Source organism: Osmerus mordax, chromosome 13 (assembly GCF_038355195.1).
Source record: "Osmerus mordax isolate fOsmMor3 chromosome 13, fOsmMor3.pri, whole genome shotgun sequence".
Lineage (NCBI taxonomy): Eukaryota > Metazoa > Chordata > Actinopteri > Osmeriformes > Osmeridae > Osmerus > Osmerus mordax.
The window spans coordinates 7,411,734-7,432,948 of record NC_090062.1 but is presented as its reverse complement, the minus strand read 5'-3'; the positions used below and the strand labels follow the sequence as shown (position 1 = coordinate 7,432,948).

Here is a 21,215-nt window from a genome sequence, read left to right as displayed (position 1 = left end):
TGCATTCTAGTTACTTTACATGAAGTATATAACTTCATTATCTCCTGATCCTACAGTCTTCAGCAAAATGCTGATTGTTATAACTCTAGTTTACGTCACCTTTGAAGTGAGAAACTGTATTGTACAGTTGATATTCATAGACTCTGAACTTATGACATGGTATATAAAAATGAAGCCAAATCAAAATGTATGTACAAAGTTCTGCCAGTTCTGTGTCAGTATGACTTGCATTTATCTGTTATCTGTGACCATAGTCTGAAATGAAATATGCAGTTTATACTATTTTAACTTTGACACTTGCTTTGGAGGAAGTGTTGATTTCTGTTGAGCACGTGTTCTGTGAAACCAAGTGTCCCACCCATTTCTTCATTTCCTGTGGCAGAAGACCGAGAGAAATAGACAAACAAAGAGAAAGAGAACCAAGGGAAGTCACTGTCACCAACGCCAGCAATTATGAGAAATGAAACCACTTGGTTCAGATCTGTGTCGTCAGAGGAGGAAAGCCAAACCACAAAGCTGAACAACAGGTGCTTGTGTGTGTCGTGTCCTTCAGAGCTGTAAAACTAAGCCAAGATTCACAATCGTGAGAAAAGTCATAAGACCATTTCGTGTTTCCTAATAAGGAAATGATATCAAAGAACTAGCTCTGTATTTGTGTAAGATGATTGCATAGATAAATATTTAAATATCAGTCAACTTCTAAAAAAGTCACAAAAAATAACTGAAACACTGTCTTGGCTAATATCTTGATAAAATCAAAGGATAAGGATTATTATCATCCAGTTTCTAAAATTCTACTCCTCAGCAAAGCAAAAACCTAACATCCTATTCCTAATCCGGAAGCTTTAATACTTTATGACTTTGCTTTGTGAGATAAGACTTCAGGAACTTTGCTCTCTAGACCGGTATACGGTTTGACCATGTAGGCTACTACTGATGTGTTTTCATAACCAGTGTACCTGACAAATACAGATAGACTATTAGATGTCCTAACTTATAGTATAACCTGTTGTGGACCCATGGTCTATGACAGTTATTATACATCAATAAGAGTATGCTGCTTCACATGATAATAATAATATTGTAAAAATCTTTTAGATGCTTTTATCCAAAATGACGTACAGTATGGGGGAGTTGAATCTGCGAGCAGTCAAAGGCCCTACTACTGAGCAATACCCATCAAATAAATACAACCTCGCAGCTGGTTTATCAAGAATGTGTACATCATTCTCAGTTTTGAGAGGTTTTACCCAGAAGGTGTTCTCACATCCTGCATACTTTACCCAGAATCATGAGGCAGTAAAACAATTTGTTCAAGCCAAGACACACTCGGTGTCCACGTGTTGTTTAAGGCCAGGGGGAGCAGGGGATATCCTCTGACTGTGTGTCCTTTGAATGTCCCAGCCCTGACAAGAATGCACCGCTTTGCCAGGAAGATAAGGCAGCCTGTGCTGTACCTTGAAGAAAACTCGTCTTCTTCCTATTTAGAATAGTTGGCCTATGCAAATGCAGAATATCTCATGTATATTGTGTTGATTTAGAGTAAATATGCATCATACACACGTATCATCCTATGCATATTATTTACTTTGCATGTAAACAGGTATTCCTCAAATGCCGATCATATTTCCAGGAATTGTTGTGTTAGGGCCATATATAGGTTACTTGCGTCTAGGTACAACAGGCCACATTTTTTTGAGGTGGTTGACGACAGAACAGTATGTCCCAGAGACAACTTTGCATTTCAGGTTTACTGAGGGCACAGCTATCGCGCTCCGGAGCGCATCGGTATCCAATGGATAAGCAGCTGCAATGACGACACTCGTTTATGCATTTAGGAGACACGCCCCCAGCATGGAAACGGCTCTAGTCGGCACATCGTCCTGTCATTATGCAGGAGATTGAGCACCGGCAGTGATGGAGTTCGTTAATTTTAAGTTTCTTAACATGTCATAACTGACTCGTTTTCATAATCTGAAAGTCAGACGCACATTTTACATTTACGCTTCGACTGTGATTTTTCAATTACCAGGATGACCATTTTATGGAGAAACCGGTAAATTATGGGAGTTTCCTATTGATAGACCGAGCTACCTCTAGCATCATATAAAAGTGTTGACGGAAATAATTTTGCCAAGTTGTTATTTTTGAATGTCACCAAAACAGATTGGTGACGGATATATGAAAGGATATGGATCATTTTGCAGCTGAGTGCCTTGTGTCAATGTCCAGTCGGGCTATCGTGCATCCTAAAGAAAACAGAGAGTCCAAAGCAGAACCTGCATGTTCTCAAAGGAATGTGGAAGAGAAGGACGCAATGATCAAAGACAATTCTTCTCTATTTGTGGTGGCTCGGATTCTAGCGGATTTTAACCAACAAACCCCTACCGACATCACCGAGCAGACTAAAATAACAGAGGAGTGCGCATCGCCAACAGCTTCGGAGGATGGAAGTACTGCCACACCTACCACGAACATCGACCCCGGCCGCACACAAAGAGGCAAACGTGTCAGAGGTCGAATCGAACCTGAATCTCCTCAGAAAAAGCATAAATGCCATTTTTCAGGTTGCGAAAAAGTTTATGGCAAATCGTCCCATCTCAAAGCGCATCTAAGGACGCACACAGGTCAGTTTAATAAAGAATAAAAAAAATACACCTTGCAGATTGAGAAAGCTTTGGGAATTAGATTTCCAAAGTTAACTTTTAACGTTAATAGCCTACTATCCAATCACTAGCCCTGATCTGGCTGTCGGGCTTTGAGTGGTGAGAGTCAGTTTATGCCATCTGTGTGCAATGCATATTATGCAAATGTGGCACGTACAGCCACACAGTTATCTTTACGCAACTGCCTTCATATAGAAAATGTTTTCTGTTAAAGAAAATTGCTTCCCAAACTCCTTTATTTGATTCCCAAAGCTCGTTTTTCAAGCCACATTGGAAAGCGACATGAAATAACTGTGTGGCTTGTCATTGCCTGGAAAAGAAGTTGGTCGTGCGTGGAGAAGTCCTCAATGTCTAGCCTAGGTGATGTAACCAGTGGAACAGTGCGTTCAATATAATTAAATAAATCTACCAGTGTGAAACAATGTTCCCACATAGCCTAACAAGCCTAGAGCTTGAAATCTCCTAAAGGTTTTACACATCTAAATACAATGTATTGCTTTACCATTCGCTCTGGATAAGAGCGTCTGCTAAATGACTAAATGTACCATATAGTTCCATAAGAAGCTATACATCCAATAGGAGAGGTTGTAGGGGGTTGGCAAGTTCTGCAGTTCCCTGTCTGACTCTAAGCTCTTTGTTGTGATGTACCACACCCCCGCCAGACAGCCTGCCAGCTGATCTGGCCAGCAACAGACTCAGCTAGCTGAGCTCAGAAACAGAGAGAGGGGAGAGAAGGAGGTTCTAAACGCATGAATTAGGTTCCTTAAATTGGGAAGGTACTTCTTTTTCATGAGCGTCTCCCCATTCTTCTAAATACAACTATGTTCTTATATCTCTTATCAATATGAACAGAGAATTGTCACTTTGTTCTTGACCCCCTGACCCCTGACCTAATCTGGGAGTTTACAACACAATACTGACACCCCTTCTATGGAGCAATCCCATGATAGGAACATCTTGGGATTTTATTGGCTTTCTTCTCTATATAAAATGTGCTGGAATGCAGTACTGTAAACTTCTTGTTTCACAGCTGGAATAGTTTGAGCCTTTCATGTTCCAAGCCCATGTGACAAGTCTCCATAATTATTCAATATTTCATGATCAAAGACAGAAGAAGCAATTGCTTTGATGTAGCAAAGGTATTCTCAAAAGCTCATAGAAAATAATTTTTAAGCAAGATACTGCACATCTGAAGTTGTCAGGTAAATGCCCACTATAAGTTCTACCATAAGATCAGAGCAAAGGATTGAAGTGTGAAGAGTGATTAAACATAGGATACTAGTTGAAAGAAATGTGTATTATTTAATTGAAAAAACTATTGTATAAATTGTAAAAATTGTACAGCGGTTTGAATGTAGCAAAGTTTATACCCCGCACAAGATTCTTAAGCAGACTTAAATTGAAACTACTATATCTGTGTGAACTCCAAGACCCAGTCCAGAGCTTCCTAATTTAGTGAGACCCTACCTCAAAATAAAAATATGCAGACACTTTGTCTATAGACTGGTCGGATCTCAACTTGTGGAGTAGGAATCTTTCGGTTGGTACACAGAATTCTGTGGCAATATTAACACTATCAAAATTGTATGGGGACTTCTACTTAGATTAACATGTTACCTTAACTGGGCCTGACCTGGTGCTTCCTTTACTCCATTTCCAGCACAGTGTTCTCCTGCCAAATGCTTAAGAGTGAGCGTGACAGGGTGTGTGCGTATATCCAGGGTGAAACCAGGATATGTTCATATGAGGTTAGCCGGTGTTATGCTATGTGTCTGTGACGGCACAGATGGTAAGCAGATCGTAGAGCAGAGTAGCGCCTGTGCAAGCTATTTCCTGCTGTTGTTTGAAAACTATGCCACTTGAATTACTTCTTTTTCAGTTAGACTTGTGTAAATACAGACGTTTCAGCTTTCAATATCATTTTGAGTTCTTTTACTGTGATTTGTTGTCATGACATTTGGTCAGTGCAGTCAATGCATTTGTCAATTGTTGGGACATTTGCTTCTCCCTGTTTTCTGTAAATTTGCCCATAGCTCACTTGAAACTTTGGAACACATCTCTGGTCTTGTACACAGAGAACCTTGAAACACATCTCAGGTCTTGGACACAGAGAACATACAGCTGTTGAAATAAAGGCACTGAGCAAAAAAAGGTGCCACATGGAAGTGAAAGCAACAGTTTGCATTTGTCTATACCACTCCTTCTTCTCAGTCTCTCTCCATCTATTATTTCTTTCTTTGTCTCTTTCTCTCTCCCTCTTCCTCCTCCGGGCTCTTGACCGACTAGTGCTCCGCTCAGATAATATGTTTTCCGTCTCTCGTTGGGTAATCAGAGAATGTGGGTCATTTGAGTTCAGCTCAGGCTCAGCCAACTTGCTCTGTCCTGGAGTAGCTTTCTTTTGCACTCAGCAGTTTCCTCCCCAGTCTCTTCCAGTCAAGCAGAAAGAACAAGGAGTTCCCCACACTTAAGTCTAGGAACTTAAACATTTCTGAACTTAGTCAAAGAAGTCTGGCTTTTGTCAACGAATACCCTTTTTGCAATATTGTCATCTTTTGTCTCTCAAAAAATGTATGAAAATCCTTATCATTGTGGGGTTTATTATTCCTCGTCATGGTGAATTGTTAATCCTGTAGACTGTTTGTTGATAATTGCCTGAAGATAATAATTGGTGTCTGAGTATGTTCAAGTGTGTCTGTAAGAGATCGTCAAAATAGCCTGAGGATATGCTGAGGATATCACTTAGGAATTAATGACAGCACCTCCCTTGCAGGATAAAAAAGAAATAACTCACATCTAGATACAGTAGATGGAAAAACTGGAACATACTGTTTCCCTTGAAAACTATTTTGAAAGTCATAATGGAGATTATCGCAAGCTTTGAAATTGCTCTTTGGAATCAACAGATGCCAAGAGCTCAAGGGGATATGAAAAAGAATAATTACCAAGTTTAGATTATTCACACATTTTATGATATTCTTACTACAAATTCTTGACTGCATGAAACCTGTATGACACAATAAACCTATCTTGATCAATTAATCTTTGTTACAACTTGTTCAAAATCCCTTATGAGCATATAAACTACAATTAGTCACATTGACAAGTTCTCCTCAGTAAATTTTAGTTGTACACACAGTTAACCATGTGAACGCAGATAATTCAAGCATTGCTGTTCTAAACATTGGGGTTTGTTAACTTGGGGTTACCTCAGATTGGGGTCTAAGGTTACCAGACAGCTTTGTCTGATCTTCCAACAGGGGAGAAGGCTTTTCCTCTGTAGCTGCAGTGTTATGTCTTTAAAAGACTGGGATGAAGGGAGCATAATTCAGCAGAAGGGTCTACTGTGAATGTAACCAGGAAGTCTCTGAAAATCGTGCTTGTCTGTTCAGTCTTGGATGTATGCCTGGCATGTCTCAAAGGGTAATGATGAGATGCATATCAAAATGAATGTTCTTTGGAATGAAGCGATGCCATAGAACCAATTCCCTTCCACTTGCTTAAGTTAGTGTTTACTGCCATAATTGGTGTATACTTCTGTATTGGTGTAAACAACCATATTGGTGAGTACTGCCGTATTTCTTTATAGTGAGAAGCTTGAGACCTGACTGAACATAATGTACTGTAACAGTTTTAGTAGATAAACTTAACTCAAAAAGCCATATTACTACATGTACTATTCATACACTACCGTAGTTAAATTTTTTACTTGAAACCAAACTGGAACCAATACATAAATCCACATAGACAAAAGCTGTGACAACATATTTCACAGTCTGTTTGCTTTTTTGTCTGGAGCTGAGGTCTTTGTCCTTGGCTTTTGTCATTGCATGATCACCCCTCTCACTCCCCATCCCTCCAAGACACAATTCACTGACCGACCTCTTTGGGAACCCATGTGCCCCATGCATCTAAGCCCCAGGAGCTTTAATAAAGAGCCTTAGTGGTGGAAAAGTACCAGCCTCCATTTCCATTGAGGGTCACTAGGCACCATTTCCAGAAATGTGGCAATATTCCGTCGAGTAGATATCTGCCAAACTCATATCTCCCTTCGCTAGGAATATTGTGTGGCACATATCTTCTCCCATCTGTCTCCCTCTATCTCAACGCTGAGATAGAGCAAGAGGGGTCTCTGATATCTGCCTATCCTATCTTCAATGTCTACTTGACAAAAAAGACAGGGAAAAAGGTCCAAGGGTCGAGCAGAAGGTCAACCTGTCCAACCGTAACCACCTTTGTCAGAACGCGCACCCATTTTAAGGTCGTCCGCTCTGTCCTAGGAAACAGCCTGACATATTTTCTGTCCCTGGTCCACATGACCAATATGGCCAGATTGGTACTCACTGTGACTTTTGGCTAAGGAAAGGCAGGCTAGGTAGGGGCTGACTACCTAGGCACTTTCCCAAGAAACACATCCAGAATGGACGCTTGAACTGGCCAACGACTGTGACTGAAATCTACAACCATAAATAACCATCTACCACTATGGGCCATAGACATTCCAGGCTTGTATTGAGTGTTTTATGAAAGAACCAAGTTTCTTCTTCTCCTGTCTCGATATGGCAGTCTCTCAGTGGAAGTATAACTGAGCAGTTGGCCATTCTGAGACTGTGCCATAGCAGCAGACAGTAGGGTGTTGGTTTCCATGAACAAGGAAGGAACAGGCAAGTGACCTTTGGTTTGAGATTATCTCTAAGCATCATAATAGGCCATAATGCAGTAATGTATAAAAGCTTACATACACATGCAGAATGTACTTCCACATAAACATGCACGCATGCACACACACACAACTAAAGTATTGAAGTCATTACAATATGAATTCATTCAGTCCATACTCTGAATTGATGGAGGTTATTTGTTAAACTGCCTTTGCACTCTGTCAAAACAGAATAAACCATATTGAAGTCCACATCAGGAATGCTTTGATATGTCAGACCAAGCCTGATGCCTGGGGATTTCTTATATATTTTTGCTAATAAAATTAATGTAATGTATATTCTATATGTGATACAAGTTGAGTGAAACAGAGAGGTCTTTCTACCAGGATCATACTATTTACCTATGTGTAGTCAGTACGACACACACACACGCACACACACACCCTACCCCCCAGTAATGAATCAGACAGTCTGGGGTCCATGTCAATGTGGAAGAAAAGGAACATTCAGCAGATGGTGGGGTGGGCTACCTTTGTGGGAGGGGGCACTGTAGTTTCACATTCAGTGGTGCACCCGTTCCCCTCTGCCCTTCCCCTCATTGAAACTAACACCACTTTTCAGCAATTTCCACTTGAAGACTGTTGTGCCCCTGCCACCTATGGGACGGTTAGTTTTATTGTAACTAAAGCATTCAAGAAGCATCTTATAAGACTGGATTTTGTCATAGAGGTAATTTGTTTACTTTAATTTGTTGTATAAAAGCATCTAGGTTTACACTAAATTACATGGCAATTATTAGTCAAAGGTAGAAGCACTAGAAAGTTGGACATTAATTAACTAGTTGAGTTGCTATTCCCACCTGTTAAGAGTCTTAGGCTGTTTTTAGCTCTAAAGTGTCCCTCCCCCTCATCCCCCCCCCCCCCCCCACCCCAGGCCAGAGCTGAAGGGTTAATCTCATTTGTGCCCAGACCGTTTCTGGTGTTCACATGGATTTTAGTGATCCTCAATGAAACAAGTGTGTGCGAAGGAGTCGTTAAGCGTGGACATCTGGATTTGTTTATGTTGCCATCTTGGTTATGTTGGTGCTTCTCATTTTCCCCTCTGATGTTATTGTCAGCTTTAACTAGCAATATGTGGCTCCATAGCTTGATGTATATTGTTCTGGCTGTGGCCTGGCTGCAGATATGGTAGATGTGTTGGTCTTGCTAGTTTGTTCTGCAAGCTAGTGCAAAGTTACCAGACACATTTTTGCTTTGGATAAGGAAATGATTTCAAATCAGAGAATCATAGCCATAGAACCATAATAGTAAGTTTTGCTGTTAAATATGTGAAATATGTGCTTTGAGAGTTTGAGGTTTTATCACATTTATTTATATTTCTATCAGAGAGGACAGCTGTCACTGAGCTTGCTTTTGTACATGCAGAGTGCCTTAACCTTTACTATAGATTAAAATCTCAGGTTCACTTTGACTGAGAGCATCTTCGGGGACGCTGTGTACAGTATGACATTTGGATCCAGATGTTATTCATGCATCTGTCACATCTGGTATTTTACAGTTGAAGTCATCATACCTCACAAGTTCTAACTGGTCAGATTTGGGTCTTGGGTGAGATACACAGTACATTCTGTTTCAGTTTTGAGAATTTGGTAAGTCTTCTCATTGAGTTTGTGACCACACACGCAACTCACAGTCGCACATATACAAACACCCCTCCATAATCACACCAGTCTGCTGCCACAGTGGGAAGCAAGAGGACACTGCACCGAGAGAGCGGTATGAGTCAATGACTCGCAGTAGTACTCTCAGTTCTCCCACACACTCTTCAGCACTTTGATAGTTTCAGGTTAAATTCCAGGAAACCTGCCCCCCCCCAGCTTCAGCTTCATTTGCTATTAGCGTCATCAATTATAGCCTTTTCCCTTATTTTGTGATTTGACTTACGATCAAAAAGTCTGAAATGTAATCCTGATATTGTCTTTCTTACTATTGTCTACTAGCATATTGTCTTGCAAATACATAAAATAGTGGGGCCCGCAATTGTCAAGCCTTTCTGAAGGTTGTTAAAGTTCAGTCTCCACACATACTTGACTGTGACAAAAGCCAATCTGTCTGCAGATGATGGGTTTGAACTTGGTGACCATTCTTTTTGGTTCAGTCATCTGTTGCTCTCAAGGCTGGGGAAGTCTCCTTTAGGCGTGGGACTGTTTCTGTGTCTTGGTTCACTTATGACCACCGATTGCATTTCAAAGTTCACAGCTGCAGCTCTAATGCCCAAATGCATAAACATGGTATTTTCTCATATTACTTTGTATAATTAATACTGTCACTGACCTTTTCTTTCTTTACAACTTTAAGCAACTGTAATGTAGTGTGCTTTTCTAAATTATTTAATTCATTTAAACTTGAAAACTGTACACAAATTCCTAGTAATTCTTCAAATTCATAAATAGACAAGGGCAGGAATCATCCTGATCATCAAGCTCAATCATGTGGTATTTAATTCAATATAGGTGACTTCAGAAATGGTGTGTGTGTTTGACCTTCAAATGAACTGAGAGTGTTCTGCGGTGCTCCTGTGACCAGTAACCATGAATGAGGACATTTACGCCAGTCAGCTACTTGTGACATAATGGACAGGGCTTGAAGGGAAATTCCTCTCTGTGGCTTTGGCCACATTGGAGGTCTAGACAGACAGATAGACACACAGACACACACATGCACAAACATCAAACATACACACACACACACACACACACTTATATAACAGCTTCACATTGAAAGTGGGTCAATGTGTTAATTCTTAGTCTGTCACATATAATGCTTCCCTAAATGTCAGGCCCTTTCTGAGAAAGATTTCTTGTGTTTGTGTGCATGCGTGTGTGTGTTTTTGATAGGATAGGGTACAGTGTTGCAGGTACAACTTTTGGATGCATAACCTGATAAATGAGTTCCTTTTGGACAAAAGTCACAAGTACACAGAGACACACACATGCACACCAACTCACACATTTACATTTACATTTAGTCATTTATCAGACGCTCTTATCCAGAGCGACTTACAGTAAGTACAGGGACATTCCCCCGAGGCAAGTAGGGTGAAGTGCCTTGCCCAAGGACACAACGTAATTTGACACGGCCTGGAATCGAACCAGCAACCTTCTGATTACTAGCCCGATTCTCTGACCGCTCAGCCACCTAACTCCCTGCACACATGCACACACACTCACAAATATGCACATTATGCACACACACATGCACACACACAGACACACACATATGCAGGGTCACACAAGGAGAGACTAGAGGTATTTATTTTCATTTTACAGGAATCAGTTGCACAGGAGTAGCATGCCTGATGCTCATTAGTGTGTTTGTTTTGGAACAATGACTCCACTTGACTGCAGCTCGCTTCATTGTTCCCTCAGAAGGACAAAGAGGGTTGTTTTCAAAGCTTCTCCAGAGTTCTGGTCATACTCTACCCATCACAAAAACAAAGCTGGTGTCATGTTACTGAACAGTCAGACAATCCTGAGCACTATGTACTTATATAAGGCCAACTTTGGCTCTGTAATTATAACAGGAAGGTATAAACAACAAAACTTGTTTGATTCAGGCATTTCCCCATCGTTGGCTTTTATTGTCAGTTGTTGAGAGGGCAATTACTGTTGTGTTGTGGGGGAGTTGGAGCCAGCATGTTGCAGGAGCAGTGAGATGTTGTCCTTGCAGAAGTCTATTGCTGACATATGGTTGTAGCCTCTCTCTTATCTTCTTCAGATTCAGAAGGGGAGAGGCATTCAGAGTAGCAGGGTTTCGCTGTGTGTACGTGTCTGTCTCATACCTGTCATTGGTCACCACACTCCTCGCACCTAACTTTCAGAGGTTTGTCATATGATTTTGGTCCATGTGGCACAACATGTACTAACAGTACAGGAGATATTCTCAACACCCGGCCCTTTGAGACAGAAGCATAACCCCAGATCTGAAAACTTCTAACCATTGTTGACTATTCAACATATTATGTGCAGACCTATGGCGTGACATCCTCTGCATTATGCTCTCATGCTATGTTATGCCTAGATACTGCTGCACCATATGTACTGTTTTGTGTTGCTTTCAACTCTGTTTATGGTACATATTTCTAAATCTATTCGACAGTTGTCGATAAAGAAGCTCAGAAGGAGCTTATACCTAAGCCGCCTCCACCACATGCCATACATTTTTGCTCAGTTTTACAGAGTATTAATTCACTCGATACCATGAGGTGTTGCGATACCCGAAGACTGATATCTTCTCAGTCAGCGTCGCCATGCCACTCCCAGATCCAATCACCTCTGATAGCCTGTTAAATATTGTAGCACATGGATCTGTTACCCAGCGACGTGGATTAGCTTGAAGGTCTGTGGTTTTGACTCACCGGTACTTTGAGCCTTTTGTGTGGGTTGCGTGAGTCAGAATCATACAGGACATCCACCAGTCTAGTGATTGACTTCTCAAATGAACTTTATGGATTAAAGAAGGAGTGTTAACTTGGCAGTTATAGTTACGCTGATGTAATAGTACCTGCTTTTAGTTTTGTTAGGATCTATGTATATGCGTGTGTGTGTTCTATTGAGATGTATTAGCGCAGGGAGGCTGGAAGTCTTGAAGGAAGTGAGAAGCCAAGGGAGTCTCGGTTTGCTTAGCATTCTACTGACTTGATCTCTGTAACCTAGTGACGAGGGCTAGTCTTACGGTAGTGATCAGGTAGGCCCTGTGTGTGTGTGTGTGTGTGTCTGTGTGTGTGTGTGGACAGGCTGCATATCATGTGTTTCACTCTTGGCTTCTGGGACCGCACGTTTACTGGTAGGAAGCACTAGAATGGAGATCTTTGTTCCTGCTTGTTTTTCCACCACTCTAAGGACAATATGTCTACAGCAATGTTTTCTTTTTGATATTGAATGCCTATTTCACCTGATAAGGAGGTTATTTGCTCTGTGTAAGTGCAGTGGAAAAGTGCTGGTTCTTTGTTGTCTGCCATCTGGTTCTCAGTGGTCATGTGTTGAAATCTAGGTTTCTTGCAAATGGTGTCGGAAAGGAGTGAGCTACCTTACACTCCAAGGCTGTCGTGTGCTGGAATGAGAACTAGGATTGCTATTTCAAGATCTTTATCTATTGCATATAAGGATAAGGCCACCATTCAAATTATATATAAGAAATCCTAGTGAAACCCTGGAGTTCCTTTTTGTGCTGTTGTTCACCCAACCCTGTTTAGCTCAGCAGACAAAATGATCATATGTTGGTTTTGGTGAAATGGTTTGCATTTTAGTTATGAATAAATACATTTAGGTCTGCATTAAAGTCTTGCATGTCAAAAAAGGCTTCACAAATGATTCTTAGAAACAGAACATTCCATTTTTATTTGAAGACAGATGCACATGGTATCTCATGGGGCTAAAATAGACTGTTGACCTAGAGCAGGCCTCAACGTTCCTACCAGAACAGAACATACAGGAATTGCAGATGTTTTGGATATGTTTACAGTGTCCATGTTTTCCTTGAACAAACCTGTGAAGTAGATTTACATCTGCTGACACTATCAGGGGTCAGGTGTGGTGCAAAGGTCACCTAAGGGTTATCTCTCATCAGAGAGACTCAAAGAGGACCAACAAACAATGAGAGGCTACAGTTTTGTTTTCACTTGTGTGTTTGGTCTGGAGCTTGCAAGTGTTTTGTCTAGCCTATTTGCTTATTCCGTTTCAGATTATATTGTGATGGGATTTGGAGATAAAGCATGATGAGTAGAATCGCTTATCTCGTGTTTGTTTTTCAGGAGAACGTCCATTCCCGTGCACCTGGCCTGACTGCAACAAGAAGTTTGCCCGCTCAGATGAGCTGGCGCGCCACTACCGCACCCACACGGGGGAGAAGAAGTTTGGGTGCCCGTTGTGTGACAAGCGTTTCATGAGGAGTGACCATCTTATGAAGCATGCACGCCGCCACTCCGACTTCCAGCCTGGCATGTTGAAGAGGCCCTACGGCGGAGCGGTCAACAGTAACCGACCCGGCTCCCTCAGCGACTACAGCCGCTCCGACGCGTCCAGCCCCACCCTCAGTCCCGCCAACTCGCCTTAAAGCCCTGCAGCACTTACAGTCTCTGCCCTGCCACCTCCACATTCAGACACACTCATAAGACACACCCCAGTCTCATCGACTCTTTCAACCATAACGGTGGACAGTTCAATGGATTCTGTCCAGCGACTTTGGTACCCCCCCCCCCTCCCCACCACCTCACCCTTGATCGTCTACTTTAATGCTGTGGAAACTTTGATTGGGGACAGGGCCACACCCGCCAGGCTCCCTCAGTTTGGTCCTTTAATTGGAGCTATTCTAACAGGGTGAAATTCCAATTACACTTGTACTACACAGTTGCATATGAACTTACTTTGCCAATCCTACGCTTGCTGTACTGTGTCGTACGTACCTGCTTATTGTAGTGCAATTTCTTTAAGAAACTCAACAAAGACATACATGCCTTCTTCATGGCTATATCTCCATTTACAAACGTGTACTATCTATATTATTTCTATTGTAAGCCTCTGGCAAATGTTGAACCATTTGCAATCAGTTTAATAAGATAAATTGGTCAATAGAGAACAAATTTTATAGGACAATTATGTCATCTTATGTTAGTGTGCAACCTTCATTTAAAAGCAGATCACATTTACACCTCAGGATTAAGAAAATTATTTGTATCCACTTAACTTGACTGCACAATACAGACATCACTTTACAGGCATTTCAACGTGTGTTGAAATTCTGCCCTGCTCAGGGAAGGCCTAGGTTGCTTGAAAGAATGAATACAATGTTGACATATACACACACACACAAACACACACACAAACACAAACACACAGTGCACAGCATCAATCAAGGAAAGTATGTGAGAAAGAAACGCCGTAACTTGAACATCTACTGGACTGACTTTCAGACTGGACATTAAGCACCCTCACTTTCATAGCTAATCTCTATACTTCTATATTCGACCATCGTTTCAGAGGGTAGTCTCACCTGTCTTTTTTAAAGACTAAAGTGTAGGAACAGCATTACACTTTTTTGGTGACACCCCCTCAGAAAGGTTGCTTCAAAGATACTGAGAACATAGTCACTAAAAACTGAATTGACCTGGAAGAGAACCTTCCCTCATCCTGGAAAAAGCCTGCACATTACTTAATGAGGCTACAATAAGAATATTTAAGAAGATGACTAAAGCAATATCACTCAACCTGACAGCATTTGTTTGATCAGAGTGGCCTGTCAACTACAGTGCATTACCGAGAATCATCACCGGGTTTGTTCCGGTACTTGTGGAGGTTGGACTCACACACACCAAGCCTTGGTGTCTTATCAGAGGGTTTTGGCGTTGAAACGGCATCCATCCCCATTGATGGGACAATGTATGGAAGGAAAAGACTAATTAAAGTAGTCATGAAGAGACTTTCAGTTTGTTCATGTCAAGTTAAGTCCAGTGCCTGTATCTATTGCAGGTGGCTTGATACAGCGGAATGAGGGGACCATGAGGTACAATAAAAGACATACAATAAAAGCCTAGCTTTATCAGCTGGAGGGAACACCCAGTGAGATCATAGCGAGTTAGAACCTCACCCTTCAACCCTCTGAACACATCATGAAAAACTTGACAAAGCCCAAAGAAGAGTGCAGCCATAGATGGATAAAAAAAGTAGCATTTAGGAGTATAGGCAAGAGACTGTGTTTGATTTTCACACTGAGCTTTATGCACTGTTCATATACACTTACAATGGAAAATGTACTCTCAGAGGGAACGTCAACTAAAACGTGAGAGGAGTCAAGTCTCCTTTCCAGATAAGCATAATGTTAAACATTGTTAAATCATGCATGGAGACTATTTTCCTTGCAGATGTGACCATGGTGTCTTCTCATGTGTACTGTACAATCCAGCCTTTACCACTGCCTCTGATTAAGAATGATGGGACACACCCAGAGCTCTCCTTATAGATCCAGTAGTCCCTTAGTTTTCCGTATGCTTATTTCCTTAAGATGGACATTACAATTGCTTAACAGCTTAATCATCATAGGGAACAGGCTATAAAGCCTCATAAAGACATTTGCTATATAACATTCTCCCTCAAAATCAAATCTTTTTTCTGAAGTTAGATGCAAGAGTCCCCTTTGTACTTCTTTGGAAGTATGAAAACAAAATACTTTATTGGCACAGGCCCTTCTCAAGACCCAATGAAACCTTCAGGAAAAGTAATCTAGGAAATATAAGACCTAGCTAGCTTTCAACACAGCAATGCTTATGTCAATCAGTACAATGTATCAAAGATCTTCAGCAAATTTGATGGCTGTGCTTTTGGAATCAGGTCTGAAATAGTCAAAGGACCTCAGACCTCTCCCTCCTGAGGAAATCTGCTTGAGGTTCTCAATGGGATAAGCCATGGACTTGGCTGTGCTGTTCATGTGCTTCAGAGTTGGCTTTCAACAGAGAAGTCGAATTGCACGCTGATTGGTGCACACACACAGACACACACGCACACACACACACATGCACACAAACACACACACAGACACACATGCACACACACGGGGGGGAGAGGATTTGTCCAGCTGGAGAGGACTAGGAATGTTTCTGTGGGGAAGGAAGCAGGTGTCAGCCTGTGAATGGCCAGCGTTGTCCCCTTGCTTCTCCCCAAGGCCCCATTTTCCCAGTCACCTAAAAAGAGCCATCATCAGCGTTTTCCCTCCCTCGTCCATAAAGACAACACCCCTTATGAAAACACACTGCATCACTACTGCAGCATTCCCAGTCATAAAACCACAGTAGACTTACTCTTAGATAACCCTCACACTGTTTTCTAAGGTTTCAGTTTGATGTCTGACTCATGGGATTCCACAGTGACTAGAGAGTGCAAATATGAGGGAAGAGACAGCCCTGCTCTCGACCCTTTAAGAGCTCATTGTAAAAGTCATTAAAAACAGACAACGAGCGTTTCAAACTTGCGTGGAGCTGTGCAATCCCTCAATGACATATCCCTCCGCCTATTGACTCATTTCGATACAGGAGAAGTTTTGTATAAATTCCATCAGTGATGTGTTTTTTGTGATAGTATCTCAACATGACAATAATAGTTGCATGAGAGACCAAGGGTAACAACATTTTGTATTTTGTCACCTGCTTGGCATCCAAGAGACCCCTACCGCAGGGTGTGACTGGTCCCCTACCGCAGGGTGTGACTGGTCCCCTACCGCAGGGTGTGACTGGTCCCCTACCGCAGGGTGTGACTGGTCCCCTACCGCAGGGTGTGACTGGTGTTAAGCTGTTCATTCAGGATGTTTCATACACCTTTTTTCCATGACAGATAAAAAAACTAAAAGGGTTCGTCCATTCAGTCTGGTGTTCATCTTTATCCATATTCAAACAAAGTGGTGTTCCAGTCCAAATATGATGTCAGTAAGTGTGGATTTATATTAATGTACTGTCATTTAAAGGATTGTTGAAGCATTTTCAAAGTTTTAGGGCCTGGATAAAATAACATTATTACGAGGAGTGAAGGTGGGAGTACTGAGTCAGTCAAGTGCATCAATCAACAGTTTCAAAGATGGCCACCTTTTTAACTGGAACCTCAGTATGGTTGTTGAGAAATTATTTAGTAAGATATGCTGTGTGATTTGAGAACTGTTCTTTTTTTTATTGATGACGACCAGACATTTGTATGGTATGGTCACTTTCTTTTCCTCACTTTCTGTCATTATTAGTATTTCTATCATTGTAACTTGATTTGTGTTGTTTTGTACGTTTTCTTATCACCCGAGTGTCCATATCATGTTTTTATTTGGGGATATTATTTAATGTTTCTCATGCAAATTATGCAAAGCATTATAAACATACTGTATACTGTATTATATCTGCACAAAGATAAACTGGTGACACAGCAGGGAAGTATTCAAAAAGATGTATTCAAAGGAAACACGTTTAGTGTATATCGTAATTGTGATCTCTTCTTAACATGCTTACGACATTTTCCTTAACATAATTTGTCACTCCATTATCGAAATTGACATAAGTTTCTCTATTTGCTTTTTACAATGTTTTTGGTGTAATGATGTCATTATGCATGACTTGGTTGTGGAAGTAAATGGTTATGTTTTACTGAAATTTAAATATAGTGTGCCAAAGGCAAAAATGATTCCACAAACAGAGATATTTACATCCAGTTGTCCATTATTATAGTATGACATGAATGACATTTAAAAATATGTTTTTGTAAATAAACATGTCATGTCACAAACATTGTGACAACTGAACACAAGAGCAGAAACTCAAATGTCCATTGATCTTGTTTGAATTTGATTACTTTAATTTGCTTTATATCTGACTGAAAAGGGATAGTTGCTTGTACTGTCTCATTTCTGAATTTTCTTTCCAGCTTCTCTCGATTTTTGTGACACAGCACAAGAGCCGTCAGTTGTAGAAAAATGGTGGTTAAATGTTTGTATACTCAATGCCTGTTCCAAAGGATTCATATTTCATTCAAGTCATGTACACTGCTTTGCGTCAAACCAACGTATCTGTCCCTCTTTTTATGTCATGTATTTATTTTTGAATGTGTATTATATATATTTTTGACTGTGATTCATTTACTATTCTTTACAAGTCATAGATATATTATAAACTTTTTCTTAGTTGGCTTTTTTATTTATGTATTGTAGCATTATTGAATAGTCATTGTACTTTAGCAGCGTAGAAAACAAAACGCTAAGAATGAAATGCTAGGAGGTGAATTCTATTAAACATTGCATTAAGCTCCCAGTGACAAGTTGAGTGTATGTATATGTACATACGTGTACCCAATGTTAACAGATTTGACAGCAACATTTGTAGTGTCTGTAATGTCTACGGGAAAATGTGTTATGATGAAATGATCAGAAAAGTGGCCTACTTTTCATCCAGTAATAGTTACCAAAGTATTCAGCTACAGATGATAGTTCATATCAGATATTCCTTTGACCACTCCCTCCCACTGAACCAAGCTAGTACATTGATTATTCTGCTTTTCAAAAAATGTACTACAAATAAAAGGAACTTGATATGCTGTTCTAGCCTCCAAAAGTATTTATTGTGGGTGGGGTCAAAACATCGCAATTTAGTTACTTTTTTAGTTAATCTTTCTTGTCTGCATCACTATTACAGTAGAGTGCACTGCTCAAAGTGTACACATTAGGCCTATGCAAGTATAGCCCTGGGAATCTGCAGTGTCATTAATCTCTAAGTAAAGCACAATGTGCAGTTAGAACTGCAAACTGAGAATTATATTCAACCTTTCTTGGTATATTTTGCCCTGAGGATCAACTCCAGTGAGACTAGTTGGATAACTGTCTGTCAGTTCAGAAACATTATGTACAGTGGACTAAGTTCTTATCCATCAATGAGGGCCCCTGTAGTCCACATGGTAAGTCACATGATTACTTAAGCCCCCTCAAAGGAAAATATGTTGGAATGTATGGTCCTCTACCTTGTTGGTTTGGTTGTCTTGAACCCAGTCTGACCACATAGATGTACAAACACTAGTAGGTGCCAGCAGAAATATGTGACTTCTAGTTTGATTCAGCAGAAATGGATTATGTCTTGCAACCTCTGTAGAATCACAATGTTATTAGTGTTTGAGAGGGTCACATTTGTAATATTTCACACTCCTTTAGGTTTTTTCATTAGTGGGGTGCCCCTCATCACCTTTCTAACTTGGTTTATCTGTGCGACTAGTTGCCTGTAGTGCAGTAAGGATGTTATGGCGTGTCCCTCTTGTCAATACATTAAAAAGATTTAAAGGTCATCAAAGCTGCCATTTACCAAACGTCTTTTGAAAATCCCAACTGCATTTGTTGTTGAAGTGTTGGAAATGTACAAGCCCATAAATTATATACCAACAAGCTAGCCTACGAATAATAATGTGTTACTCTTTTGTTGCTCTGCTGCATCTTTTTACATAAAAAAAAGTTTTTTGTAGGATCTCTTTTACGAATCCCCAATAATGTTGGATTGTTTATTGTCCGTTTATTATAACAATGTTCCTCTTTAATGCATGCATTAAGTTTGGTAATAAATTCATACATCCACATTTATTTGAAGTTAATTTTTGGGTTAATATTGCTAGGGTGCTGTTACCATGAGTTACCACTCGTGACACATTGGAACATTCAAATTTAGGGTATGGCACACTGGCACATGGATGTCAGTCTTAGGTACTAGTGCAGAGAAGGAACATACTGAGGCATGGCAACCTGCCAGTGTCACTGAAAGAACTCTCTGTGCTTGTGAAACTGCCATTTTTCTGCTGTCATTGCAGTTGGCCATACTGCATTTTACAGAGAATTATATTTAAAAATAATGGAGGAGCTGAAGAGAATGCAAATGATATAAGCTGCAGCAATATATTACATATTATAGTTATTCAAAGTTCTATCTTTGTTCTTAAAACCTAACTGTGTGTGTGTGTGTGGGGGGGGGGGGGGAGGGTAAAGTTTAAATGCAAAATGGGGTATTGGAAAGTTGATGTGAGTTTTCATATTACAGCACAAATAAGTTGTTGTGACTGTTGTTTTAGCCCATATGGACTGAAGCAGCATTCACACCATCGCCCACTCATCGTCCGTCAGTCTCACACTTCCACTGCCACAGAATGTTCCAGAGAACTGAGTGCTGGGAACCAAAAGGCTGGCACTTAGGACACAACATCTCAAACTTGTACCAATAAAGTGTCTACAAATCAAGGAAAGTTATTTAAAAGCATGTATCAACATGGTGAAGACCATTGATCTGTATATATTATTGAAAGAATTCCGGCTTGAAATACATGGAGTTTTGACTGTTACTGTAACCATTGCATTGTCTTTTTAAATCTTATACTGTGAACTAAGGAATGTTCATATGTAAGGGTGATGTGTACTCACTGTGGGCACACAGTGACAGCACACCCACATGAGGACAGAGAAGCATGAGGAACTGACACCATTTTCTCACGGCAGCGTTCACATGAGGACAAATGAGTCAACAACTTAACAGTATTCTACAAATCTCTCATGTAATTTTTCCACATTTCGAAACATTGTTTGGTGGTTTCACTTCATTGTATCAAGCTCCATTCTCCCTACTCTGTTCTGTGTGACTTTGATTCCAGTCTATATGCTAATATATAGAACAGTGTGTACTGTAGGAGTGACAGTGTAGCATAGAAAACTGAGGGGTTTCATTAGAAAATGTCTGGCTGCTGTCTTGAGGGTTGTGTTTGTGTGCACCACAGAATGAAATCCATTGTGTGGGGTTCCTGTTACAATTCTGTATTATTCTACTGCATTGAGGTCAGGAATGAGGGGTCACATAAGTCAATAGGACGCCAGTCAGGTCAGAGAGCGGCTCAGTGGGCTCAATAGTATTTGTTCTTTGTATTCAATTCATTATGCAAAAGAAATTGCATACCAGGAATAAAGAGCTATAGTGACTGAACTTCCTGTCCATGTGACCTTTTGGAGGAACTGGACTATGCAACCAAGCCGGCCAGAGTTAAACAAGATGTTGGGAAACATCCGTCACAACACATTGTTATGCAACAAGCAAGGTCATTTGAGCTCATGGAGGAAACATTAAATTAAGTAGTTTGAACATTTAAAAGTAAGAGCAAAAAAGGTTTTCACAAAACAGGTCGGAGCAAAACTTAGGCTCGGACAACAAAGTTGAGGCATCATTGTGTGTCACTGGCTCTCGTCAGCTGTTGCTCCATGAACCTTAATCTCATGGCTTCAACATAAGTTGCTGCCTCACATGGAGGCTACATTATTTAAATAATCGGCATAGAACACTGTATATACTTGTTGCT

General features: G+C 40.6%; 1 protein-coding gene across 1 annotated transcript; it reads left to right on the top strand.

Annotated features, from left to right (window-relative positions):
- The first annotated feature begins 1,904 nt into the window (after positions 1 to 1,904).
- On the top strand, positions 1,905 to 16,577 carry LOC136955452 (Krueppel-like factor 13). The gene is made up of 2 exons (XM_067249162.1): positions 1,905 to 2,627; positions 13,136 to 16,577. The coding sequence occupies exons 1-2, from the start codon at positions 2,192 to 2,194 to the stop codon at positions 13,435 to 13,437; spliced, it is 738 nt and encodes a 245-aa protein (XP_067105263.1). The 5' UTR covers positions 1,905 to 2,191; the 3' UTR covers positions 13,438 to 16,577.
- Positions 16,578 to 21,215: the final 4,638 nt, after the last annotated feature.